At 39.4% G+C, this 24,782-nt stretch overlaps 5 protein-coding genes and 1 long non-coding RNA gene across 7 annotated transcripts; 1 reads left to right on the top strand and 5 right to left on the bottom strand.

Moving 5' to 3' along the window:
* Positions 1-75: 75 nt before the first annotated feature.
* On the bottom strand, positions 76-1,971 carry LOC113696603 (protein NDH-DEPENDENT CYCLIC ELECTRON FLOW 5-like). 2 transcript variants are annotated; one of them, XM_027215995.2, is made up of 3 exons: positions 1,255-1,971; positions 561-1,019; positions 76-376 (listed from the first exon to the last, which is right to left on the bottom strand). In XM_027215995.2, the coding sequence occupies exons 1-3, from the start codon at positions 1,822-1,824 to the stop codon at positions 182-184; spliced, it is 1,224 nt and encodes a 407-aa protein (XP_027071796.2). In that variant the 5' UTR covers positions 1,825-1,971; the 3' UTR covers positions 76-181. The 2 variants fall into 2 exon arrangements, with proteins under 2 accessions (XP_027071796.2, XP_071912049.1); XM_072055948.1 differs by having other exon boundaries at positions 162-376; positions 533-1,019.
* A 199-nt stretch (positions 1,972-2,170) lies between these two features.
* Positions 2,171-4,828, top strand: LOC113695951 (uncharacterized). The gene is made up of 2 exons (XR_003449647.2): positions 2,171-4,275; positions 4,365-4,828. It is a non-coding gene; the product is annotated as an uncharacterized lncRNA (long non-coding RNA).
* A 272-nt stretch (positions 4,829-5,100) lies between these two features.
* Positions 5,101-7,113, bottom strand: LOC113695950 (photosynthetic NDH subunit of subcomplex B 2, chloroplastic). The gene is made up of 3 exons (XM_027215189.2): positions 6,343-7,113; positions 5,618-6,058; positions 5,101-5,433 (listed from the first exon to the last, which is right to left on the bottom strand). Exons 1-3 carry the CDS (start codon positions 6,796-6,798, stop codon positions 5,239-5,241), a joined length of 1,092 nt encoding a protein of 363 aa, XP_027070990.1. The 5' UTR covers positions 6,799-7,113; the 3' UTR covers positions 5,101-5,238.
* Positions 7,114-7,243: 130 nt separating this feature from the next.
* LOC113696003 (T-complex protein 1 subunit theta-like) lies at positions 7,244-14,013 on the bottom strand. The gene is made up of 13 exons (XM_027215286.2): positions 13,599-14,013; positions 13,035-13,297; positions 12,762-12,908; positions 12,517-12,678; positions 11,810-11,887; positions 11,425-11,558; positions 10,610-10,682; positions 10,450-10,527; positions 10,240-10,362; positions 9,992-10,086; positions 9,147-9,356; positions 8,547-8,604; positions 7,244-7,672 (listed from the first exon to the last, which is right to left on the bottom strand). Exons 1-13 carry the CDS (start codon positions 13,747-13,749, stop codon positions 7,607-7,609), a joined length of 1,638 nt encoding a protein of 545 aa, XP_027071087.1. The 5' UTR covers positions 13,750-14,013; the 3' UTR covers positions 7,244-7,606.
* Positions 14,014-14,689: 676 nt separating this feature from the next.
* LOC113694650 (ADP-glucose phosphorylase-like) lies at positions 14,690-17,685 on the bottom strand. The gene is made up of 3 exons (XM_027213505.2): positions 16,969-17,685; positions 15,715-16,005; positions 14,690-15,309 (listed from the first exon to the last, which is right to left on the bottom strand). The coding sequence occupies exons 1-3, from the start codon at positions 17,596-17,598 to the stop codon at positions 15,055-15,057; spliced, it is 1,176 nt and encodes a 391-aa protein (XP_027069306.1). The 5' UTR covers positions 17,599-17,685; the 3' UTR covers positions 14,690-15,054.
* Positions 17,686-19,819: 2,134 nt separating this feature from the next.
* Positions 19,820-24,377, bottom strand: LOC113695130 (YTH domain-containing protein ECT4). Its single transcript, XM_027214109.2, has 10 exons — positions 24,083-24,377; positions 23,413-23,489; positions 23,122-23,278; positions 22,949-23,016; positions 22,249-22,621; positions 22,055-22,143; positions 21,107-21,694; positions 20,786-20,998; positions 20,545-20,691; positions 19,820-20,351 (listed from the first exon to the last, which is right to left on the bottom strand). Exons 1-10 carry the CDS (start codon positions 24,108-24,110, stop codon positions 20,154-20,156), a joined length of 1,938 nt encoding a protein of 645 aa, XP_027069910.2. The 5' UTR covers positions 24,111-24,377; the 3' UTR covers positions 19,820-20,153.
* Positions 24,378-24,782: the final 405 nt, after the last annotated feature.

The raw sequence follows: 24,782 nt of genomic DNA, 5'->3' as shown, positions 1-24,782 counted from the left end.
TGGGCTGTTGCTGGGCTTAATGTTGCAATTACTGATTCAGATTTATTTTATCGATGACATGATGGCCTAAGTTCCTTGCAGTAGTAAAGATAAATGTTCTCTATTCTGATCCACAAATTCTGTTCAGAGTTTGATGACATCCCTTTATGTGTACACTGGAGTAGACTTTTTAGAGCCTCGCTCAGAGGTTTGGATTACATAAACGCTGCTTGCCTCTCCATTCACTTTGGGAGCTCAAGGTTATAGGTTGAAGCAGGGCCGCTTGTCCTACACATATATAAGAGTATTTGCCATACCATTCATGACTTGAACCTGGACTGAACATGTAAAGTTCATTGAACCCATTTCTCCCTACCAGGACTGAGTTTCTCCTCCCCTGATCCACAATGAGAAATAGTGATAATTTTAGAGCATAAAGACGACTGATGGACAGAGCAATAGGAAGCACATACATAAATCAACAGTGGAATAAAGACTCTTATACGACATGGCAGCGAATGCTCTGAAAATGTTAAAGGAATCAGGAACGTACGGTAAAATCTCCATAATAAATTCCATACCCTGTCAAGGACCGTGAAATCGCGAGGTGCGCTGGTGTATATTCTGCTCATTTCCTCTGCCAAATTTTTGTAACCATCCTCTTCTTCTCCCTCCAGACCTTCTTCTGTCTCTTTTCTCATTCTCTCACTGTCTTGATCCACACCCCAGCCGGAAAAGAATCCCGTGAAGTCCATAAGACCTCTTGCTTTCCTTGATCCTATCTTGCCAAAGCTGGGGTGAATAAGACTAAAATCTGTCAAAAGTGGAGTCTTGCTAAAGAAATCTGATCCTTCTAGTCCGATTGCATAAGTTGCTTCTGGAGTGCTCGCCGTCAGATGACTTATAACTGCACCCGTGAAATGGACGGATGTATCACTTGAGTTGCAGACTAGAATTTCAGAGGATAAAGCATCTTCTCCGAGTGTTATGATCTGTTTAACTTCAATATTGCTTTCTACATTTTGGCTTATCAGTTCTACCTGCATAAGTACATCTGGACATCAATAAGGTACTGAGTTTGAAACGACAGGGAATTCAAAAGTTAAGGATGGAATGAAAAGGAACTATTGGATTCCAGCAGCCTCTTCTTTTCAATCTGATATCCAATTAATAATTGAGCGCGCATGTTTATCTTAATAAATGTGTGGAGATTGTCAATCATGGTGTCACAAGCTTCCTCCAGGGTTGATAAACAAGTACTACAACAAAACTGACCTGAATAAATTCCAGAGAGCTTCCTTGAACTCCACGCAGAGTCCAAGTCTTTGGAGACCATAAAATCCCGTTCAGATCAAACTTGAGGTCTAATGAAACTCCACCGTGAATAAGTGCTTCACCATTTTTCCCTTCTGAGACTGAGGTGTGCAGTAACTCCATGGTGGCTCCATGCCACATTAAAGGCTTATATGAAGTGATGAGCCCGCTGGGAAGCATCAGCTTAGCTACACTTCCATTTTCCATGGTCATCTTGACCATACAACTCTCATCACCACTGCTGATACCAGAAAACGAGACTCCATGGCTTCCATACTCATTTTCTAGACAGTCCACGTCTAGAGGTGGGCACCAGACTGATGCTGCTACCGATGGCAATCTGGGCTCTCTTTTCTTGCTGCTAGAAATGTTGCACACGAAAGGAGGAGGAGGACACTGCAGACGATGAACGGTCTTGGTAGGTAACAGTACTGGTTTTCTGGTGTTGGAAAGAGGGATGAAGTGTGGAGAGAGGAAACCAGAGTGGATGGTACTACTTGTCATGATTCCCTCAAGCTGAAATGGTGTCATAATCTCTTATTGCTAGTCTGGATTAAATTGCTTGCAGGGAGATTCCAATTAAAGGGAAGAAGAGTTTTAGGATAGACTCCCCAGACACATGTTTGGATAAAGTGACGAGATTTTTTTACAACTGTCTGTTGTGCTCTTTCTGCCTGCTTTTGGTTGGTTGCGGTTGCAAATTGTCAAACTCAAGACTTAAGTTCATCCTCGTTTACAGTGGTAATATACTGAAAACTACCCAAAAAAACCTGCTACCGGCCTCATCTCTGATGATGGTTTATCTACTTTTTTTTCTTTGGAGCCTAATTCAGGTTGGCCTGAACTGCCCATTTGCGTAATTTAGATGTGGAATTACCTTCCAGGAAAACTCAATTCAATTGGAAATTGAATAAATAAAATGCTTGGCAGGATTCAAAGCTCTCCTTTTTGTTTAGAGTCTCCTTAAAAATAAAATTTGGGAAAAGGTAGATAGTTTCTATTCCAGTGACACTGACAAAATTACCATGATGCAAGAAGATAAGCAACGGACCTACGAGGTAGAGAAAGTTTCTCCTGAAGATGACCCACCACATTTGGATAACTCCTCATCAAATAAGGATGAAGTTCCAACCCCTGAAGCTGGGATGGAATTCTCTTCTGAACAACAAGTTCGCCAATTCTATAGATCTTATGCTCAACGTCTTGGATTTGGGATTTCCAAAGTTTCTTGCAAGAATGGAGATGATGATGGCAAGCAGAAGTATTTTTCACTCGGATGTTCCAAGAATGGTAAGACCAAATCAACTACTAAACCTTCTTACCATGGAAGGCTCTCAGTCTCCACAAAGACCGACTGTTCTGTAAAGCTAAAATCAATGTTGCCACTATGGATGATGGTACTTGCGTCGTCACTCCCTTGACCACAGTCATGACTTCACTCCAGAAAAATCACACCATATTAGACGTGACAAGTTCTCGGACTATTCTAATGTCAGAACAGAAATAAAGTTTCACACTTACATGACCAAAACATTTCAGAAGCTCAAAGTTTGAGACTCAGACCTGGAGATGCTTGGGCCTTGAGTAATTTTTTTCCATCATATGCAAGTCAGAGATCCTAATTTCTTTTATGCGGTTAATTTGGATGAAGAATGTCGCATAAAAAATATATTTTGGGCAGATGCAAGGTGTAGAGCAACGTATGAGTCCTTTTGTTATGTCATTTCTTTTGATACTACTTGTTTGACTCAGAGCTGTGATTTGCCTTTGGTTTCATTCATTGGAATGTACCACCATGGCCAAACTGTATTGCTAGGTTGCGGATTGGTATCTGGGGAGGATACGGAACTTTTGTGTGGTTATTCAGATCTTGGTTAACAAGCATGCTAAGACGTGCTCCGAAGGCTATAATCATTGATGAAGACAGCTCCATTCAAGCTGCTGTTGCTGAGGAATTTCCAGATTCCCATTATTGTTTGTGCCTGAGGCAAATAACGAGAAAACTCCCACAAATATTAGGACGTCTTACTTATTATAAAGCAATAAAGGGGAGTTTGGAAAATATTGTTTATGATTCTATTAAAGGGGATGAGTTTGAAGAGAATTGGGAGAAGCTGCTTAAAGATTTTGAATTGGAGAAGAATGATTGGTTAAAATCATTGTATCAAGATTGGCACACTTTTTGGGCTGGCAAGTCAAAAACAACATTGAAGCAGTTTGTTGAACACTAAGATAATGCTTTGAAGAATAAGATAGACAGAGAGAAAAATTCAGATGTTGCTTCATCCAACTCCACCACGCCAACAATATCTGGACATCCCATTGAAAAGCAATTTCAAAATATTTACACTACCTCCATCTTCAAGTTGGTTCAGGAGGAATTAAGAGGGTTGATGTTTTGCACTGCCTGCTTTGTGAAAAAAGAGGGGTCAGTTTGAATTTATGGTGTTGTAGAAAACATGTTAGATAATGAAGGAGTACATTGGAAAGAAGTTATGTTTGATGTACATTATGATACTGAAAATGCATGTCAGATTAATTGTTTTTTGTCATCTTTTTGAGTCTCGGGGTATCCTTTGTAGGCATGTAATCTCTGTGCTAACCATGAACAATTTTACCAAGGTTTCAACATGTTATGTTTTGGACTGATGGCGCAAAGACATGAATCGTGGTTACCAGCGTGTAAAAGCTGTTTATGATGATTTCAGTGACAATGAAGAAAGACGTTGTTATGACTGTCTCAGTCCATTATTGTTGGAAGTGCAACGTCTTGTTGCTGAAAATGAGTAAAGATGTGACCTTTTGGTGAACTTTTTAACCAATGCAAGGGAAAAACTTCTTGCCACAGATGCTACTACTCTGAGTAGTGAAAGAAATCAGAGTTCGTCAGGTCTGCCTCACAATAAAAACTTCTTGCCACAGGTAGGAGTTGGAAACAGGGTGGGAACTCCACTGACAGATGAGAAGGCGGCCAAAAATAAGGTTTTTTCTTTTACTTTTTTGAATCTGATATCCATATTCTCATAATATATCTACACATGCAAAGACTCTTGACACAAATTATACCATAGGTTACTAAAGGACATCAAACTCTGGAACAGACACCAACACTTGGTATGGTGGCAGAACAAGAAAATCAAATGGTTTGTAGTTTGGTGTAGGACTCGGATTGGCATGACTTCTTGTGAATTTAGATGTCTCAAATGTTTCTCGATTTACCATCAAAGAGGAATAAGATGCTTGGTTGAAGAAAGTTCGACGATCTATCTATCTTTTGTTATCTGAGCTGTTGTAGTTGTTATATTATCTCTTTGATTTTCTTGCTTACTGTGCAGCAGCAATAAGTTTTCTGGGGCAGTTCAGTGACAGATTCATGATCTTCTCAACACCAATGATCACCCAAGGACAAGTTCTCCTTGATTACTTGTATACTTATCATCCCTATGTAAGAATTTGTGGTGGTGGTGATGGAAGAATGATTTTTTACAAAAAGCTGAATTTGCAATTAATCTCAGATTATTTTGGTTGAGCGTAATTGTTCCACTCTTGACAGAGGCAGTAGATTATTCTCTTGTTCGTCCTCTTGCTTGAGTGGTTGCTTTGTCAAACGCCAGTTGAATCTGAACTGCAATACATGCGGAGGATGCATGTTTGCCATATTGTTGGTTCTGATTAATCCATTTACTACCACGTCAAAAATGGTGAAAAATGATGAAAAGTTCTGTCTCACATCTGCATATGCAGCTGCTCCTGCTGTCATTCTTGATTGATGGATTTCCTACAGAATATATGAATTGTCCCGCTAAGTTGTTATCCAAGAACTGCTCAATTATCACGATTCATGAAATAGATTGATGCTACAATGTACATATTTCAATATCTGCACATCTCAGAACAAACTCAAGGGCGAAAATCAATTGGTGCTGTCTGTTAAATTGATGGTTTTTACAAATTATCGTGCTCGATGACTTGTGCCCCCCTCCACTCCTCACCAGGGTTGATGACGATCGGAACCAGCATTGAAGCAGGGCCCGTACATATAAAGTAATCCTTCCCATACTTCCGAGAGACAGAACCAGGGCTGGACAAATATATATCTTCAAAACCCATTCGTATAAACCTAAAGAAGAGCTCTCGGCCCTGGAAAGAAAAGAACCAACAAGGGACAGAATTCATTAGAAAAATGAAGCAGGTTATAAATATTCAACTGCATCTATAGAAATGATAATATGGGAGATAGTTAAGAGGGAATTATCATCAACACCATTGACTTTGTATAGTCCAAAGTACACGGGATAATGCTAGTCGAATGCTGAGGCATTACCTGATCAAGTACCTCATATTTTGAAGGTGTGGTATTGTAGAACTCTTTCAATCTATCAGCTGGTGGAGCAGCATAAACTCTACTGAGCTTATGCTTCAGTACTGTGAAGGGAACGCCTTGCACACTCCATTCTCCTGGTTTCTTTTCGGCCTCCCAGCCAAAAGAGAAGAAGCCAGGATCCTCGGTTTTAACAGCTTCAGATGGAGATAGAATCTCATAGTGCGAAGATAAAGGAGGGAGGGTGCAGTAAGAGCAGGTCTTGAGGCCTCGCACACCTGCTCCACTTCGTCCCTTCATCCTGAAATGCGTAAGAATGGCGCCAGCCAGGTTGACAGCTTTACGGCCATTGTTCTTCACAATAACTGCGGTTGCCACGCACAAGGGATAGAGTGAAACTACGTAAGTTAATTCCAGACTTCCACTGGTGCTACACAGTTCAACCTGCAGCCAAACACACACAGAGTTTGTCCAAGGTGGAAAAAACGAATTCAGTACTGTAGTGAATCCATGTCAAAAGGCCCCTATAAATTATTTTGGAGCAACAAAAGCTGCCATTACATGGGTGCAACTGTGCAACCCCAGTAGTTATATTTCTTCTCAAGAAGAGAAGAGAAAAGCAGTTAGCACTTAGCAGAGCAAGCAAAACTATATTGGCAAAAAGAAATGAGCAAAATGAATGACTGGTTCCTACTCGCAAGTCATAATGGAGGAGGATGAGAAAGTACCTGCACAGCATCAATAGAATCAGAGTCAACATCTTTTACGGTCCATTCAGAAGTTTTGAGAAGAGACCCTTTTGAATTTGGGTCGGAAAGGTCATTGAATGCCAAACCAATACCACCTCTGGAAGGAGGAGGAGCAGGGGAACTGAAAGAATGCCCATTTGCTGGAAGAGTGTAGAGGACTTCCTCAAAGCCATCATCTTTCCAGTAAACTTTAGGCTTATAAGAAGTGACATGACCACTGGGTATTTGAACTTTTACTGAGCTGCCATTTCTCACAGTCAGCTCAACCGTCGGAACATCTCCTGCGGACTCCAAGAATTTAATGCCTTTGCGACCAAACCTCTGGTCCAGAGTCTCTGCAGGAGGAGGAGACGACGTGATTGGAACAGAAGAAGCTTTAGGTATAACAGTAGCTGAGCTTGGTTTTGGGAGAGGAAAGGATAGAATAGAAGCCATGATTGAATGAAAGCTAAGCACTAAGCAGTTTGTTTCTTGAACCACCACCGTCCACTGGCCAAGCCAATCTTCTATAACCTGGCTCTCACCCCAGAAAACTTTTGACGGTAATCTGGTTCCCACACTTCCCAGCTTTTACCTCTTTTACTCACATACGTATTGCTACTAGCTAAAGAGCTCAGAGCAGATTATTGCTTGCAAATACAGTATAGTATTTGTTTTTTTCTTTTTTTTTTTAAAATAAAAAAAAACTGAGAAATCAAAACCAAACGCCCATTTCACAAAAACCTTCATACGTCATTTGACAGAAAAAATGAGGAGCATATAATCATTTGCTTTCCATCGCAAGCACTCGACGTTGTTGCCTTGTTGGGCCCATGAAGAAAAGCTTTTTTTATTAACATTTCCAAATATTTCCAGCGAAGAATATAATCTGACACTCCGATAAACAAGAATTCAAAGCTTCCAATGTAGAATTTGATGCCGGGCTCTTCACATCACAATAGGTATAAAACGCCCAATTCACCATGGATTGTGTACTTCCACTGTAATATGATAACTAAAAATGGAAAACGCTAAACACGAACCAAGCCACAAATGCACTTCTAGTGGCATATACAATCAGAGTCAAAAACACCCAAAATTTTTCTTCGACCACGTCCGTCCTAGTAATTGGTATGAAAGTAGGAAACAACACGCTAACATTCAACTATTCTCCGCCTTCTCTGATGAAAACCCTTTGACCCACAAGAGGCCCAGAACACTACCAAGCAAAATCTAAATCAGACGCTACATTCATATTGAACACTCAATCTTCATCCATCCCTGCAGGAGCATCTCTTTTTGGACCACCAGCTGGTTTTGCCATTATAATCTGCATCGGAAAACCAATAGGTGATGACACACAATCACAAATCTTGTAAAAGATGAGGAAAACTTCTTAACGCGAAAACATGAAGAACCATTTCCATCACTCTGTGAGTAAAAGCAACTGAAAATATTTGCACTGCACCTACTAAAGTCAGACAAGATCTATGATCAAATTTATAGCAGAGGTATCCACAATTATTTACAACAGCAGCACCTTTTAGACCCTCTTTATGGGACCTTAGTGTCCCAAACTGAGCAAAATTACTACAAGAATCTCCAACTATGCTTCAATATTGTGGTTAACCCAAGCCTTCTTTTGAAACTAGTGAGAGGATATAGTATGAGCTTTTTTGCATGCCCAAGAAATCCTGTCATGATCCATGACTTGGGAGATTGACATCTCTGCATTGGGAAGTCTGCAAACGTCATCTATATCTCAACCACCCAGAACCTATACGCGTAAATACAACACCCAAGGACCAAAGTTTCAACATTATAAACCAACAAGTGCCATCATGCTTGACAGCATTGGGCTATTCCACCTGGTTATTTAGCCTCAACAAGGGAAACTTCTAGGCAGCACATTCAAAAGACTATCACACAACCCACAGAATAACTTGATGAACTGAAAAACCTATACCTAAACCCACGGTCATCACCTACACACCAACCACCAGGCCATCTGGTAGACTACTTCTGCATATCCGCTCCATAAACTACTTAATTCTTGTATAACTATCACACCATCAAGTGAAATTCTTTCACGTCCAAAAAGGTCGACTAAATGCAGCATAAACCACAGAAATAGGTAATTTACCACCAGTATCATGATAACCACATTATGAAGAAGAAAAGTAAAGATGCCAAGAATGCCTTACCTGGTCTACACGCAGGACAGTACAGACAGCATCAGCAGCAAATTTGAGAGCAAAAAACCTGTCAATTGAACCAAATTCCTAGTTAAGAGCCTTCTGACACTTCATTAAATTCCATATTCCAGAATAGCTTGAGTTACAAAAGAATATTCCAGAATGCATCAATCTCAGGGAAACTAAACAAAAAAAGATCTCCTTCATGGGTGGTTAAAAAAGCCCAAGCAGGCAAGCATGTGAGTGTTCACAAGCTCATGCACAGCTGAGTTGCTTGGATCTTTTGATTAGGTTTTGAGGATCCAAAAACCAAGGTCGACAGAACTAAGGATCCCTATTGAGCTTTTGTTTACATTGTTCCACAGAAGCAAGATTTAGTTAGTTGGTAGCCTTTAACATGCATGATATATACAAATGAGATCACTAGAAAGTGCTAAACAATCTTCTGCACAACCTTCACGAGCAGGGTTTAATGCTTACTCCAGGACTGACATAAAAACAACAGTTTGCTCTCATTCTTCAAAATTTTGCTCTCAATCTTCAAAGTTGAAACTTCTACACTAGAAAAAATTTGAATGTGGATTTCAGCAATATAAGGAAAAAGCTTACTTTGTGATATATAGGTCCCATATGCTGTTCGTGGAGACATCTTTGCACGTGCCTTCTTCCAAATCGATGCCAACTCTTGCGTTCCCAGATGCATGTTCGGCATACAACGATGATATAATCTCCATAGCATTAAGCCCAGCATTCTCAGCCAGGGTTTTAGGTACCATTTCAAAACTTTCAGCAAATTTGGAAATTGCATACTGATCTAAGCTGCATGGCAATAGAAAAATCTAAGCCTCAACTAAACAAAGCACCCACGCTTCAGTTTACTAATTGGTAAGAAAATCAAGACAACAATAGACAACTAACAGTATGCCATTGGATATGAGAAACCAGTACATATTCGCACAAACATTCAACAAAAACACTTTAGAAATAGATTGCAACACTTGTCATTAAGTTAATGTGAATAAAATGGTCCTCTAACTCAGATTTCAACCACACTGTTCAATCATATACAGGGAGAACACTAACTTTTCAAGCAGATCATTCAGCAATCAAGGCAAAAAATGGCAGGTCCAATAATTTACTCAAGTTTACCTTATCCCATGCAAATAATCAAACAAACATATATAGCAGAAAGAATATGCAAAACAAGGTTGAAGATGTATGTTACTTTTGGTAGGACAAGGTTGAAGATGTATGTTACCTTCTGGTAGGACAAAAAGAAGCCACAAAGCAGATGCACATCAACTTTTCAAAACAAGAACTAAATAAATACATGTGCAAAATGGATAGAATATTTGCTAAAGCTTGTGAAGAACATGTATATAGCTTGCACTTCAGCACAGCTGCCTTAACCTAAAATAAAACATTCTTCAGTGCAAGGTAAGGAAGTGCATTACCCAGTTTCTTTGAGAGAAAACTCCTTTAGTCTTATGGCTAATTCAATCTCAGTAGCTGCAGCACCAGGTACTATCCGACTATCCCTGCACATTGCCTGGTATGGATGGAAACAGCAAAGTCTATTAGATCCTAACTGCAAGTAAAAACTTGCAAATCACCAAGAAGCAAATAGTTAACAACTTGCAAAGGCATTCAGAAGAAAACCCATCATTCCAAATGTATATCTGCTATATTCAAGAAAGGGTACCTTGTAAGTATTAACTCCATCATCGACCGCTCTCTCAAGATCATCTAATATACTATCAGTGCTACCTCGCAGAACAACTGTGGATACAGAATTTCCACCTTCTTCATTTCTTGCAATTGTAACCTAATCATCATTCATAAAAATCATATCCAAGCAGTTGAAACAACTACAAATTGAAGAGTAACAGCACTATGGGCAGTCTTATCATACTCTAACACCACCAATTTCCTCCACTGAAATGGAATCAACATATCCAAGATCATCTGGATTTGGCGGACTAAGTTTCAACTGTATCGCCAAAAAAAACAAAAATCAGAAGGAATACAACGAAGTTTCACAACTTAATACTCTCTGACTGCAAGATGCTTACAAGAGCAACAGCACCAGTGGTACGGCAAAACCGTCGAAGCTCAAATTTGGAGCTAATCTTTAGGACCATGAGCCTGCAAAGGATATGTACTGGGTAATCAGTTGTTCAACATATATAGGTTGTTAGGCAAACAGACAACAAGTAATATGCATGGCATAGGAAAAGATGAACCATAACGATAGCAATTCAAGATCCAAGTCAAGGCAAATGCAAAATCGTCCAAGACTCCAACTATAATTACCGCCCCACCAACACCCCCTCCCCCGAAAAACAACAAAAAAGAAAAAATTGAATACAAAAGAGATAAGGAAAAAAGTTCAGGACAAGCAGATTTTACATATCTTCTCATGTATAAATACACTTAATAAAGGAAATTTTCCCACTATATCCAAGGTGAGAAAGGGGATGCAAAATGGAGCAAAATGACACAAAGCTAAAGGAGAGTAATCTACATTTCAAGCTGATGAATCGCCTATACAAGTTTCCCAAGATATTCAAGCAGATGAAAAGTTGTCAAAACGAGTGACCAATACACACGACCTTTCAGTAGTCTATAGTGCAGAATGTGCCAATATTTTGTTGCCCTACCTTTCATTCCCATCAGGATATGATATTCATACCTATCTGTTACTGTACAGCAACCTCATACAGAGATACAAAGGCAAACTAGGACTCTCATTGTATTAGGAGAAACGAACCATTCTTTCAATAGGCTAGGTTAGCAGAAATGAAAAAGCACTTGACTTCTCATTTCTCTGTAGAAATAAAGGCACAAAAATTAAAGTTAAAGTAACAGGTAGAGAAAATGGTTGTACTTGTAACGCTCACAAAAATGTAGTGCCATCTCTCCAACAGCTGCTCCACTAACAATAACCTTCGCACCAGATTCTGCAACTGCTTTGATGAGTTGCTCAACCTTAGCTTCTTCAGTCCTTGCATAATTTTCGAGCTGCAAAAGCAGAAGAGATTAACAGATTAAAAATTACCAAACTCTGAGATGAGAGGATATTAACACAGAACAGGTTACTAGATGCTCCAGAATTCCACGAAAGCAAACAAAATAGATGAACACTAGAAGAAGTTTATTCACTGCTTTACTTGAGACTATAAATACCATGTGCAAAGAGGTTTGGACTTCGAAAAAACTAGTTCACGTCTTTATGAATGAGGATCTAAAGGACTAGACGCTCCCCTTAATACCTGTTCAGCACTATGGATTAAGACAGTTCCTTTTGTTTCTGTGGCTGATGTATCAACACCTCCAGCAAAAACAGCAACCTGCAAGAATGATTACAAAGTCTTAATTCTCCTGATAAAGAATGAATATCAATCATAAGGTAAATCAGCAAGAGTACCGTCCTTCCTAACTTTTATCAGGAAAAGAATAAAACAATTTTGCCATGACTTGAAACCTCTTTAAAACAAACACGACCAGAAATTCTAAAAGTTTTAACAGATGATTAGAGAACAGGTGCCACCCAGACCAGACCGAATAACTGAACACAGCCGACACATCTTTTGAAGAATTTGATTAAACTCGTTTAGAAGAGGCATTAAGCACGTGAGACTACTTCCGTTTTAATCAACAAGTGGTAATACAAATGTAGAATTCAAAAAATAAAAATAGCATATTTCCAGGACTGAAAAATTAGTAGGCATTAGAACCCTACTTTATTGAGGGAGATCTTTAAAAAATTGGAAAAAGATTCAGACCAAAAAATGATGTCCTTTTATGCATAAGCATACAAGATACAGAGGAGAAAAGGGATGGCATGTTACTCTTTCAGCCTCATAATGTGCTACATTGATTTGAATTGGCACAAGAAACATACTGAAGTGTTTCAAAGCACAGCCGTTGACTAGTTAATAGCATACAAACAACCAGATGCATGCTTATGAGTGTCTACCTTTGCCTTTTCGATCCTCTTTATACTTCCAACAGCATCACTTTTCAATACCATACCTCGGACTATTTTACTATCATGCAGACCTCCACCCAAGAGCTTTGTGACTCTGACATTGTCCACATTAAAGTTCGCTGGGTTCTTTGGGCAAACTTGGATGCATGCCTGTGTTGCAAATACACCATAACTCAGGACAAGGGAAGAATCCCAACTGAGACACCAACAACAGCAAAGTTAGCAATATTTACCTGAGCAATAAGGCAGCATAATATATCCTCTAGACCAAACTGTTTGCTAGCAACAGCAGCTTTCATGCGAGAAATAACTTGATTGGTATCTCTGACATCCATGGTGTCAGAACCTGCTTCAACCAATTCCTCTAAAACTTGGATTGTCTGAAACAGAACGGTAACCAATAAAAAAAAATTGCTCAGCCAATTGGAAAAAAGAAAAAGAAAAGAGGAAGTGGTGGAAACAGTAAAGAGATAAAAACGAAAAAGGCTGCAGGGGATGATGGAAACCTTATTAATGGCCTTAGCGTAACCAATGATGATCTCACTGGGGTGCAGACCCATTCGGATGAGCTCCTCAGCATTTTGGAGAAGCTCCCCAGCAAAAGAGACGCACAAGTTAGCACCGTCACCAATTTCCTCTTGTTGTGCCTTGCCAGCCAGAACCAAGATCTTAGCCGCAGGATGCTGAACCTCGAGCTCGTTGACGATGGTGGCAGCATCATTGGTGACGAAAAGCTTGTCGAGATGGTTGATAACCATCTTATTCATACCTGAAGAGAGAGAGAGAGAGAGATTGGAAACGCGTCCACAGATCCCAAATGCATTATACAAGAATTTCCTTGGTAAATAATTCCTAACGCAAAGATCCCTCCTTTTTTTTGAAAAAAAAAATAATACTAGGAAAGGGCAAAAGTGACTTGAAAAACCCTAGAACTAAAAGCAGGAGCAATAGTTTACAACTGAGACATACAGGTTACAAATGTGAGTGACAGCAGCACATAGATTTGATGCTGCAAAATCGGGGGAGAGGGAGAAGAGTAAAGAAGAAGGGGGTAGAGAGAGAGAGAGTACCGTTGGGGCCGAGGGAAGTGCGGGTGATTTGGGAAAGCTGTTTGCAGGCGTCGATGTTCTTGAGCACCGCTTCGTCCAACCCGGATAGATGCTTGTGCCCTTCCTTCAGCATTGACTGAATTCCATACGCCGGCATCCCCATTCCCACCATCTTTCTTTCTTCCTTTCTTTTCTTTTTTTTTTGAGGGGTCAAATCGAACAATATCAAAAGACCACCCTAAAGAAGAAGCGTCCTCGTCTTCCTCCTCCTCAGGCAAGGGAAAGAGACTGGTGATACTTAGCAGCAGCAGCAGTAGTAGTAGCTCCAATACAAACAACACGAGAAGAAAAGAAGAGGGAAATCCAAATGAGAAAGCCCTAGAAGCTGTGGAAGCGTCTCAGACCACTTACCCACCACCCTTTCTACTGCTACTATTTCATGAACCCGATTCGCTTTGAAATCAAGAACCCGTTCTCCAAGGTTAAATTTGTCATTCTCCACCGTCTACACCGTCTTCCCTATTAAGTCCTACTACTAGTTTAGTTAGGATATAATGACGATTTTTATCCCCAAGAAAAAATAAATAAATGTTCTACCCTAGTTTCTGGCTGGCGCTGGCGGACAAATAAAATATATATTTCATTTTTGAGAGATTCTCTACTATCCTCCTTGAATATTATTATTATCCCATGAAGTTAAATTCACAGTTAAAATAGTGAGATGAGAGTTTTTTTTTTCACCCTTGAATTGTACTAATAGTTTGAATTATTAGTTGAAATATGGATGACTATTAACTATTTCACAAGGATTAACTTTTTATACGCTGACGGTGTGGTGATTTTTTTTTTACACTAACAGTTTTGAATGTATGTCACGGATACGAGATTTGAATTCATATTATGTAACATAATCTAAACTTGTTTATATTTACAAAAAAAAAAAAAAAAAATCTTTACATTAACCGCATAGAAAAAGGTTATCCATCCTACAATGTGAGGAAATGGTTCCATGAAGGGGGATTTTCCTTCATTTTGATCCAAATTGAAATAAATGATCCCTCGTATGCTCCAAAATAGAGTAAAATAGTTCCTCATATATTCAGAGTGTAACATTTTCGACCACTTTTCTAACTAAACAACAAGCACACAATCCAACCCAACTCGCTCTAAAAGAGACTCACAAAAGAGAGTCCAGCTTATGTGCATAAACAAATGTAGAGAAAAACGAGCAGATCCAAATCGCTCCAAAGTGAAAAAATCCAAAGCAGCAAAAACCATGCTGCATGCATTATCAGGCATTGAGTTGTTTTTCCTACCCTAAATCAAATGCATCTCTAACATACCAACTCTGAGCACCAAATGGCACTCAAAAATAGTAGCAAGATTATGTTGTTAACGCTCTATACATGCTTGTTTCTCAGTGAAAGTGCTGCATCCGCATCCCCAATATACTACTCGAAACTTCCGATGATTAACTTCAAAGTTGTACTTCCCTTAGCACTTTTGCTGCATCCTCAGGGAAAATTGGATTTATGTGGCATCCTGTTCCTACTTCAAACCCTCCTACTATTGTTAACTGGGGTACAATTTGAAGAAACCAGTGCGTGTAGGTTAAACATGAGGGATTTATGTGGAATGGAGTAGTGTGAATCATCATATTGTAAGGTGGATCATTCAGCTGCGAGGAGATCTTCCTTAGCAAGAGTTTCAATAATCCTCCGAGATCAACTGCCTGCAAGTGAAAACGAGAAACAATAGCTAGTGCAGAGTGAAAATTGGACATGTTATACAAGACAAAAGAAGCCCACAACCCCCTCAACACACACACACGCACACACAAGGAAAAAATACATATAGCAAACATTAAGGTACAATTCCCCCTCCGCTTTTCTTCCCAAGTTGAATTTATCAGCTATACTTTTCCCAGGTATGTACCTAAGAAGTTTGCAAGCCCAATTTAAAGAAGTCCTTGCCTTTAGCTATATACTCAGCATAACTATGCCAAGTTACATTGACCAAGTACAGTCAATTTGCTCAGTTAAGCTGCTTGCAGTCTGTTTCCCCTCCCCCCTCCCCCCTTTTCTTTTTGCTTTTCTGATAGTTATGTTAATGAAGGCTTAAGCAAGGCAAAGATTACCTTCTCATTGTCCACTTCATGAAAATGAGAAGAGTGGTCTCGAGGAATGATCCATATCTCAAAAGGAAAAGTAGCAGCAAAAGGAACAATTGATATGAAATGGGCTGATTCATCAATTAGCAAGTCATCCACTCGAACCTCACAGAGGTTACACTTCCCTGTCTGCTCAAAATATTGCTTCATACAGTCAATACGAGCAGAAACTGCTGTGGGGACAACTGGAAGAGCAATAATCTGACTATGAGAGTGACTCAATGAGGCACCAGCTGAGGCACCATGATTTTTGAACACCTATTAAATCACGATGTGAACAAAAGTTAAACGTGCTACAGACAGAGATTCACCAAAAGAGGAGCAGACAAATGAGAGGAAAGATCAATCAGATAGACTTTGTGTATGGCTGGAACCATACCATAAGTATTCACTGAGAAGTGGGATAACGATTTAAACACTAGCAAATGCAGCACTGAAAACTCATTCGTGCTCACCTGACCTACTATCAACACCCGGGGGTGAATTGGAAAAGGCCAGGGAAAGATCAAAACCAGTAGCTATGCATGTTTATGGGCTTCGCTACAAATTGAACTCAGGTCCATCCGGGAATTTCAAGAATGAAACCAGCAAATAAATGAAGTCCATACATGAAAGAAAAAGATTTGTGGAAATAACTTGCGCAAATGCAAGGCGGTTACAAAATTTCGTCAGGGTTGTGAGATAACCTTCTTGGATATCAGCATAGGGTTGCTAAAAGTCTTAGAACTGGTACACTGACTCAATTAGCGGCTACAAAGATTTTTTTTTTTTTTTTCCAATTTATATTTCTACTGAGCTTGGAGCTCATCTATAAGCTCAATCTCATTCGTCATTGTGAACACATGCAGATCAACAACAGCCCACAATTCAGCCCAACACAAGGTAGGGGATATATTAAGTTACTAACAGGTTGCTTTTAGATTTTGGGGAAAAAATACAGTCTAGCATTTCATAAATCCTAAAGGGATGGGGAAAAAAACGTCTTGATTACATTTGATACCAAAAGCAGAGAGCAACAAAATCAAAATCCAAAAAGAAAGATTAAACTAGTATCACTTATTAAAATGAAACAAAGAAAATTTCAACCTTTCACTGATTGACACATCCTTAACCAAAAGGTATTAAAAAAAAAAGGAACTAGTTACAAGAAACACTGGTAAAGAACATATGCCCAAGAAAGAAGAGAGTACTAGTAGAAGAAGCAAAAGAGGAGAGTGAAACCTGAACGTATTGAATGGAATGGTAAGAGCGAAGCTGGAGGATCCTCTTCTTATAAGCAAGCAAAACATCCCCGATCTCAGCGGGAGAAAGATCAAGCAATTGAAGAGAGTGAAAGGGGGCCTCGATTACCACGTCGTGAAACCCGAACCCAGCAACTTTGTTATTCCCAATCTTAGAGGAGGAGGAGGAGGTTTTGGAGCTTGATTCATCATCAACCTGCTCTGGTTGCACAGGCAAGTTGTCCCTGGAGAGAGCAGGGTAGAGATTCTGGATGACCCGGAGTTTCCAATGGGCGGAATGGGAGGGGTGGACCCGGAAGATCTCGGGTGCGCAGAGGTGCTCATTGCCCAGGCAAAATGGGCAATTTTGGGAATGTGGGTCGGGTGGATTGCCACTGCTAGTACTAGATTTGGACTTGAAGTCAGAAGGGCGACGTGATCTTGCGGGGGAGAATATAACCCACCGATTCTGTACGCTGTCTTTCCGGATTTCTGGGACTCTGCTTTCTCCTCCTCCTCCGGCTCCGGCTCCGGCTCCGGCTCCTCTGTGGTTGCTGCTTCTTTCTTCTACTTCTCCTCCTCCTCCTCCTCCTGCCATTTGGTTGGAAGAGTGGAAGCCCCCAGCAGCCATTTATTACCTACATGCTACCGGTACTAATTCCGTCCGTGGTGGACATATACTCGTCTAGTCTGATGATTTGGCATAGGTTCGAAAATTTTGTGTCCGTGTTTGGATTGTGATTTTTTGTAAAATAATTTTTTATACTTTTTAATTATTTTTATTTCAAATACATTAAATTATTATAGTATATTTTTCTGAAAAAAAAGAAATCTAAAAATAGCAATTCAAACGGGAATTTCTTTTGTTGGGTGAAGGTGGAGAGGAAGAGAAGGTGTGCTTGTAATTTAAAATTCGATTGAATTCTTTAATTATGCCCTAAATTTTGACTTTTATCAGAAAAATTATACAAACGAGAGGAAATCTTCGAAAACAAAATAAATAAATTGAAAAAAAAATACACAGATAGATAAAAGCAGACAAGAGAAATGATTAGAACTTTCTTTCTTGGGAATCTTGAGAAAATAACCAAGAATCAAATATTAGTAGCTTGCTAGATTGAGAAACTTCTCCTTTTACACATTTACTTAGGGGGCGCTTGGTTCGTGAACCGCAATTGTAATTGGAATTGGTATCATATATAAATAATTAGTATGGGTATGGCCCTATGCCATCATTCCAATATATATTGCTTGGTAAAAAATTTTAGGTTTAGGTATCAGGATAAAATATTTTCTTTCTATTTCTTCCTCGTTGCACATACCGCCAACGTTGGCGGCCAATTGACAGCAGCTCTTCCTTGAACCACCACCGTTGGCGAATGCAAGATAGAATCACAATTAATTGCTACCTTGGAGCTCTTACAATTATTATATTTAGCCTCAAGATTTCCAAACTTTTCCAATCTAAGATAGATCTGAATTTAAACTACAAACTTCATCATCTTCTTTGGTTCTGGGTATCTTTTACTGCCAAAATCACACATAAATCTCATCATCACCGACTACTGTTTCTAGATGGAAATTTTGCTAATAGTTAGGTTTTTAAAGAACTTCATTGTAGGTTTATTAAACCATAAAAAGTAGCAAAATTTGGTTTTGGGGTGAGAAGTAAGAAGGTGTGTTTTTACACAGGAATGGTGAGGGAGAGAGAGGAGAATGTCCGGTGAAGATGCAAAGTGGTGGAGATAGAAGTATGAGAAGAGACCAGATTTGAAGGAGAGAAGATTCCTATTTATTTTTAGATTTTTATATTTCATTTAGGAGTCAGGTTTGGTAATCAACCAAAACCTCCCAATCCAGTCGGGAATTGAGAGTGACCAGATTTTTAGATTTCATTTGAATTTTTTAATACCCATACCTCTTTAACAAGCAACAAATATGGTGGGGATTCCAATTCTTGATTCCCATACCTTTGTACCAAGCGGCCTCTTATATTTACAGGTTTTGCTGACGAGCAAGCCTTGTTTGGACAGTCATTTTTCGCCGAAAAATTGCGTTGTTTTCCGTGATCACATTTTCCTATTACTTTTTTTCTTCACATACATCAAATCGCTACGGTAATTTTTCTACAAAAAATTCTAAAAAATGCAATCCAGTTAACACAATAGACTTTTTTTCCCACTTGTGAGAATGAAGGGAAGGGAAGGGAATGAAATGTAAAAGACATTTTTGAGTTTGTTTGACTTAAAATCCCAAACAGGAGACAATAATAATAATTTCAGCTCCATCTCTCTCTCTCCAAATCTTTTCCTTTCGTTTCTTTTTCATCCGTCTAGACAAAAGTGTCAGCATCATCTGATAATTTCTCGCCAGAAGTCATTTTTCCTCACTTTTGTTTTTCTAACTTTTCAATTTTTTTTCAAACAAATATGAAAGAATCATAAAACCACGCACCACATTTTGGATTTCGCAAATTAGAAGACGGATACAGTACCAGTAGTAGTACTTTCTTTAGCATATTTGATTCCTGAGAACACCACCATACCATAACACATTGCAACAGGCCATGGCCATGAGACATAAGAACACCACCGTACCGCTTAATAGTAGTAACAGCGAAGGAAGAAGAGGCCAGTACACATTATTGCCAATGAGAAAAAGACTGACCCAAACCCCAAACAAGTTAAACTCAAAAAAATAAAAAAAATAAAAAAAATAAAAAAGCAAAAGAAGATGCTGAAGCTTTAACATATTATATTATCCCTTCAAAGGACATTAAAAGCTAAAATATATATATGTATATATGCGAACGGGACAAAGAAAAAATGCGCAAATCTAAAAGTCAACTCAGAGACTGAAAAGGTAATTGCAATATGTCTTCGGTGCACTACACTACAACCTTTCTCCTTCTACATATATCACTTCCACTCACCAAAGGGAAAACAAATACATTAAAAAGGAAAAGGAAAAGGAAAAGAGAAGAAAACAAGGGCTGAAACACAGAAGAAGAATTCACTGCGGTAGCTAATCTTGCCAAATTCCAAAAGCTCAACCAACTATAATACTAAATCAGAGTCATAAATTTAAAAAAATAAAAATAAATGCCACTATTAGAAACTCAAACTCCATTTGAAACAGCTTTATTTTCCTTTTAAGAGTCCACATGAAAGCCGTTCCAAGGCGTCCTCAGCTATTGGCTGCAACTGCACCGTTATCTTTCAAAAACTTGAGATCCGGGCTAGTTTCGATAACCCCAGGAACAGTAGCCTTTGGAGCAGCTGAGTCCTTGGCCAAGGCTACACCTACTTCGACAGATCTTTGTGATCCCTGTTTACTTACCAACCCATCCTTTTCTGTGCCATTTGACACCACCGCATCACCAACCTATTTCAGAAAGATATGCCAGCCACAATTAGCCAATGACAACATGGACAGAACATACCACGTCAACTGCCAAAAACACTGCTATACGAGCAGGATAATCTCAGAAGTCGCCGAGGACAGCTGAATGGTACCACTTGCCAAGACCAGCAAAATAAAGGACATGTAATAAAATACATCATGTGTGTTAACTTGCCTGCTTATAGAACTGCTTCTGCTTGGCCTTCTTCTCTTGCATGGCCTTTTGACGCCCTTCATAAAACTCAAAATCGTCTAAAATGCACGTCCTGCTTGAATGACCTTTTATTATTTTAAGTATTTCAATACCCTGCTCAAATTTAACCTGCAGCAGCGAGAAACCCAGGGAGGAAAAATCAGAACCAACAGAGGACGTTGAAAAAAAAAAAAATCAACAGCATAGGACGTCAAAATCTCACCTCCTGAGTATCCCTGCTGTTTGTTACAGGTTTATTCTCATTGTTTTCTAGCGTAACACGCCTCAAGGTGCTGTTTGGTATATCTTTGATAATATGCCATTTAATAGGGAAGCAACCAGTCCACTTGTCCTGCTGCCAGTACTCCATACTTTTGTCAAAATCAACAGGACCCACCATTTCAGCAAGACCAACAAACTGCCCACTTGCATTGACCTGAGAAAAAAAAAATGCACAAGCAAGAGCTTAGTACTGAACTGGAGGCACTTTAAAAAAAAATCTTGTGCAACTTTTTTAAGGAAGGATACCAATATGAGATCTTACAGAGAACAAGAGGAATAAAGGACATCCACCAGATATCTCCTGGGCTTCCTTGTAAGCAGCATCTAGCTTTTTGTTTCCGTTGGGTGTGCTTGCCCACATGCCATATTTAATGCTTTTATGGACATCATCCTCACTGTACGATTTAATTACAAAGAACTTAGCATCTGAGTAGGTCTCAGGAAAATCATCTTTGTTGTACTGTTCCCTGTCTGGAAAAACAGGCAGGTTATCCTCATCGCTCTTGCCCATTACGGGGATGCTTTGCCCCTTCACTGCCAAGGTAATAGCTTCAGAGTCCTTTTGATCCTTGAAGCCCTTTGCTCGAGGTCCTTTATTCAGTTCATTTAAGCCATCCACACTTTCACTACCATAAACAAGTACATTACTGCCACGAACCCTGGACCTATACTTGTTATCAACAGCAAACCAACCACGGCCATTTATCCTTGCATCGAAGCCATTAGGAACATATCCTGCACCACGTCTAAATGTGCTTGGATATTGGCCATACATCCTATGATTTGGGTACATCCGACCCGAGAAACCAGATTGATCCATCCCTGATCCTGCTCGAGGGTGTTGCATGCCCTGTTAGCAAAGCAAAAATTCCTATCATATCCAAGACATGCTTAACGACTCCACGAATCTGACTGACACGAGCTGTTGAAAACAAAAGAAATAACAAGCATAAGCTTGCAAAAGAAAGACAGCTACATCATGTGCTTTTAAAAGAGCAATCCAAACACATCTTGGGGACATATAGTTCTTGAAAAACGGCACAGGAACATAGACTAAGAAACCATGATCAAGATCAATATTTGAAAATCAATCTCAAAGAAAAAATTTAGCTGGAGGCAAAGTCTCATTGGTTGCTTAATGATCCAGCATTCAGTATATCTCCACAAAACACTGAATACCAAGGTATCAAGTGTCTCAAAGAACACATACCACGAGATGTGGAAGAGGGTGTGGGTTCTGACTTCTTCCAGAAGAAAAATTATTGCCATATGAAAAGGCCGAAGAATTCCCTGAACTTGCTGCAAGATCAAACTTCAGGTTAGAAAATTGATAAGAAATTGCACATTTGTTGAATAAAGCGAAGATCAATATAAGCCAAATCTGAAATCTGCGGCCTCTTCTACCTGATGGCAAGCCTCCCCATCCGTAAAAATCAGTCGACTTCATGTATGGGGTATGATAATTTGGTCTTAAAGGCTTTGACCCATTGTCCCTGTTGCTCACAACATTTCCAACAGAACTCTGGTTCCCTTTCATTGTTCCTGTTGATAATTGCACTGTGTCGGTAGCAACTGGAGCTGAAACATCAGCTTGGGAAGTGTTAGCTCCGTTGGCTGTGAAATGCCCATTGCTTGTAGCAGAAGGCTGGAAATAGGTGGGATACTGGAAATGCTGAGGACCATAAAGTGGATTATCAGGCCTCATAGCAGAACCCGATGAGGAATATGTCCCATAAGGTGTATAGCCATAACTATTTTGATAATCTCCATAAACACCCTGCAGACAAGCAATCACAGATCAAAAGCAATCACCCAACAGCATCAGATTCCCTAATTCACAAATTTCAATAAATTATAGTACTCTAACAAAAGACAAACGGCAGCTGAAACTACCATCACGTCCATTGAAAATTAAAGAAGACCTCAAAGACTCTCTGGGAAAAAGGCCCATGTTCCCAGTTTAAACGTGCAACGCACTCTCTTTTTCTTTTTGCAGATCATGGGTAGAAACTCCTCAAATAACCTTTAAACTAACATCTAAACTAGCAAAGAACAAAAATACATATACAGAGAGACAGTGTGTGTCAGACAAATACGAACTTACAGGAGGCATTTCAACTCCATTAGAACTTCCATACCAATCCCAGTCATTAGCAGATGATCCATTGAAACCTGCATGCCACAGGAGGAAAAAAAAAGGATATGAGCTTGAAGGGAAACAACAATCTGATCCAAGCACGCATATACATATGCGGCAGACTTGAAGCTACAGCTTACCTCCATAATAGTAAGTCGAAGATGGGTAACCAGCGGGATTGTAGAACATGCTTGGGTCCATAAAATCAGGATGGGGAGAAGTTGCAGTCCTCTCAAACGGTTTGAAACCATTGACCTGATTAGCAATGTCAACAGGTGCATACTGAACAGCTGGAGTCTACAGAAAGGTAAAAGGAGAAAGTAGATCTTAATTGCAATCAGGAAACCAAAATTGCAGCACAAACTCACGAGATCACTGCAAAATTGTGCATAATTAAACCAAATAGTAGATAATAATAATTAAAAAAAAACCTTGTTTGTGGGCTCTGGATCTTGGAGGGGCTTGTCCAGTGTATCTAAGGATAGTTTCTGCAGCAACTCTGCAGCTTCTGTATTGGCAACGATAGTTAAAGAAGAACAATTCCACGGGATACAGAACATGACAACCGAATTCACCATGAATTCACAGGCTCTTCATCCCAATAAGGCCCACGAATTTAATAAAACAAAAACGTCAAAATCACAAAAAAAAAATAAAACAAGAAGAAGGGAAAAACAGGGCATAGAAGCCCTAAACAATTTTCATTGAATTTAACACACGGGGAATAAGGGGAACCGAAGCAGCTCTTCTTTCCCCTACATAAATTCAATAACTCCAGCAACAGGTCGCTTAATTGTTAGAACTTCAAGTCAGAAGAGAAACAGAAAAAAAAACAAGGATCTAATCTTACAGCAGAAAACAAATTAGTTATAGCATGTAGAGAACCACGGAAATAGAAGAAACAGGCTCCATCCCTTCTCTCACCTGGGAGGGAAAAAAGAAAAAAGAAAAGCATAAACCCTAACAAAACCCAGCGACGTGAAAATCAATCAGAAGCAAAATTTTATTAATTGTGAAACAAAAAAGCTGGATAGAGCACTCAACAGACAGCAGGAAGAGAAGTAGCAGCATAGGAATCAAACAGAAAAACAAAAAGGATACGATCTGAGGAAGGAGAAATGGCCGCCATGACCCCCAAGATCAACTTTTTAGCAGCAGCAAGAAAAACCCGCCTCTCTCTGTTTGGGTCTTTACGGTTTTAGATGAAAAGGGGGAGTGGAGAAGCGGTCGGTTTTTTCAAAGATGGATTGGAGAAGGGGAATTTGAGGGGTGGGCTTAAATCGGGTCGCCGCCAGCAGCAAGGAAATTGGGAGGCTTGAAGAAGGAGGCCGCCCTGCAGGAAACTCTCGAACCAAATAGAAAAGGGTTTTGGGGTTTGTTTGGAGACACGTAATTTTAAAATGAATTTTCCGTCTAACTTAGAAAGAGGTTGGCTGCCTTTTTTTTCCCCCAAAATGAATAGATAAATAAAAATAATAGTAGTACTTTTGTTAACCAAACAAATAGTAAAATATAATAGTAGAAAAAAGTGGTACGTCCCTCCAGAACAGGATATTATTTTGAGAAATATAAGCCCCTCATTTTGGTGGTGTTTTGCAGCACAATCCCCAATATTGTTTTTTATAGCACCTTAATCCTTCCATTAGGCCACAAAATTGCTTAGTGTATATCCTACACTAGAATTTATTCCATTTGAAGGGATGGAAAAACTTTCAAAGGATTTAGAAAATCTTAAAATGTTGTATTCAAAAACATCAACATTAGCCCCCCCCCCAAACTCTGTCAAAACTTTGCGGAGTAG

This window comes from Coffea arabica, chromosome 6e (genome assembly GCF_036785885.1).
Source record: "Coffea arabica cultivar ET-39 chromosome 6e, Coffea Arabica ET-39 HiFi, whole genome shotgun sequence".
NCBI lineage: Eukaryota > Viridiplantae > Streptophyta > Magnoliopsida > Gentianales > Rubiaceae > Coffea > Coffea arabica.
Note: the sequence above shows the minus strand (reverse complement) of the source record. Positions and strands in the feature narration are given on the sequence as shown.

Bases quoted from the DNA above. Each gene is read 5' to 3' on its own strand.
- LOC113696603 (XM_027215995.2), bottom strand. From the start codon at position 1,824: ATGACACCATTTCAGCTTGAGGGAATCATGACAAGTAGTACCATCCAC. The intron at 1,020-1,254 runs GTCAGTTTTGTT...GTACTTATGCAG, and splicing joins GCTCTCTGGAATTTATTCAG to GTAGAACTGATAAGCCAAAA. The intron at 377-560 runs GTATGGAATTTA...ATTGTGGATCAG, and splicing joins ATTTCACGGTCCTTGACAGG to GGGAGGAGAAACTCAGTCCT.
- LOC113695950 (XM_027215189.2), bottom strand. From the start codon at position 6,798: ATGGCTTCTATTCTATCCTTTCCTCTCCCAAAACCAAGCTCAGCTACT. The intron at 6,059-6,342 runs GTACTTTCTCAT...GTTTGGCTGCAG, and splicing joins ATTCTATTGATGCTGTGCAG to GTTGAACTGTGTAGCACCAG. The intron at 5,434-5,617 runs GTAATGCCTCAG...TTTTCTTTCCAG, and splicing joins AATATGAGGTACTTGATCAG to GGCCGAGAGCTCTTCTTTAG.
- LOC113696003 (XM_027215286.2), bottom strand. From the start codon at position 13,749: ATGGTGGGAATGGGGATGCCGGCGTATGGAATTCAGTCAATGCTGAAG. The intron at 12,679-12,761 runs GTAAATATTGCT...TTTGCAACACAG, and splicing joins TATGCTGCCTTATTGCTCAG to GCATGCATCCAAGTTTGCCC. The intron at 7,673-8,546 runs GTAAGGCATTCT...TTTCCGATGCAG, and splicing joins CTGTCCTGCGTGTAGACCAG to ATTATAATGGCAAAACCAGC.
- LOC113694650 (XM_027213505.2), bottom strand. From the start codon at position 17,598: ATGGCTGCTGGGGGCTTCCACTCTTCCAACCAAATGGCAGGAGGAGGA. The intron at 16,006-16,968 runs GTTTCACTCTCC...GTGATTTAATAG, and splicing joins ATTCCATTCAATACGTTCAG to GTGTTCAAAAATCATGGTGC. The intron at 15,310-15,714 runs GTAATCTTTGCC...TTTCACTTGCAG, and splicing joins ATGAAGTGGACAATGAGAAG to GCAGTTGATCTCGGAGGATT.
- LOC113695130 (XM_027214109.2), bottom strand. From the start codon at position 24,110: ATGGCGGCCATTTCTCCTTCCTCAGATC. The intron at 23,279-23,412 runs GTTTTTTTTTAA...ACCTTTCTGTAG, and splicing joins ATCCAGAGCCCACAAACAAG to ACTCCAGCTGTTCAGTATGC. The intron at 20,999-21,106 runs GTAAGATCTCAT...TTTTTTTCTCAG, and splicing joins CTTTATTCCTCTTGTTCTCT to GTCAATGCAAGTGGGCAGTT.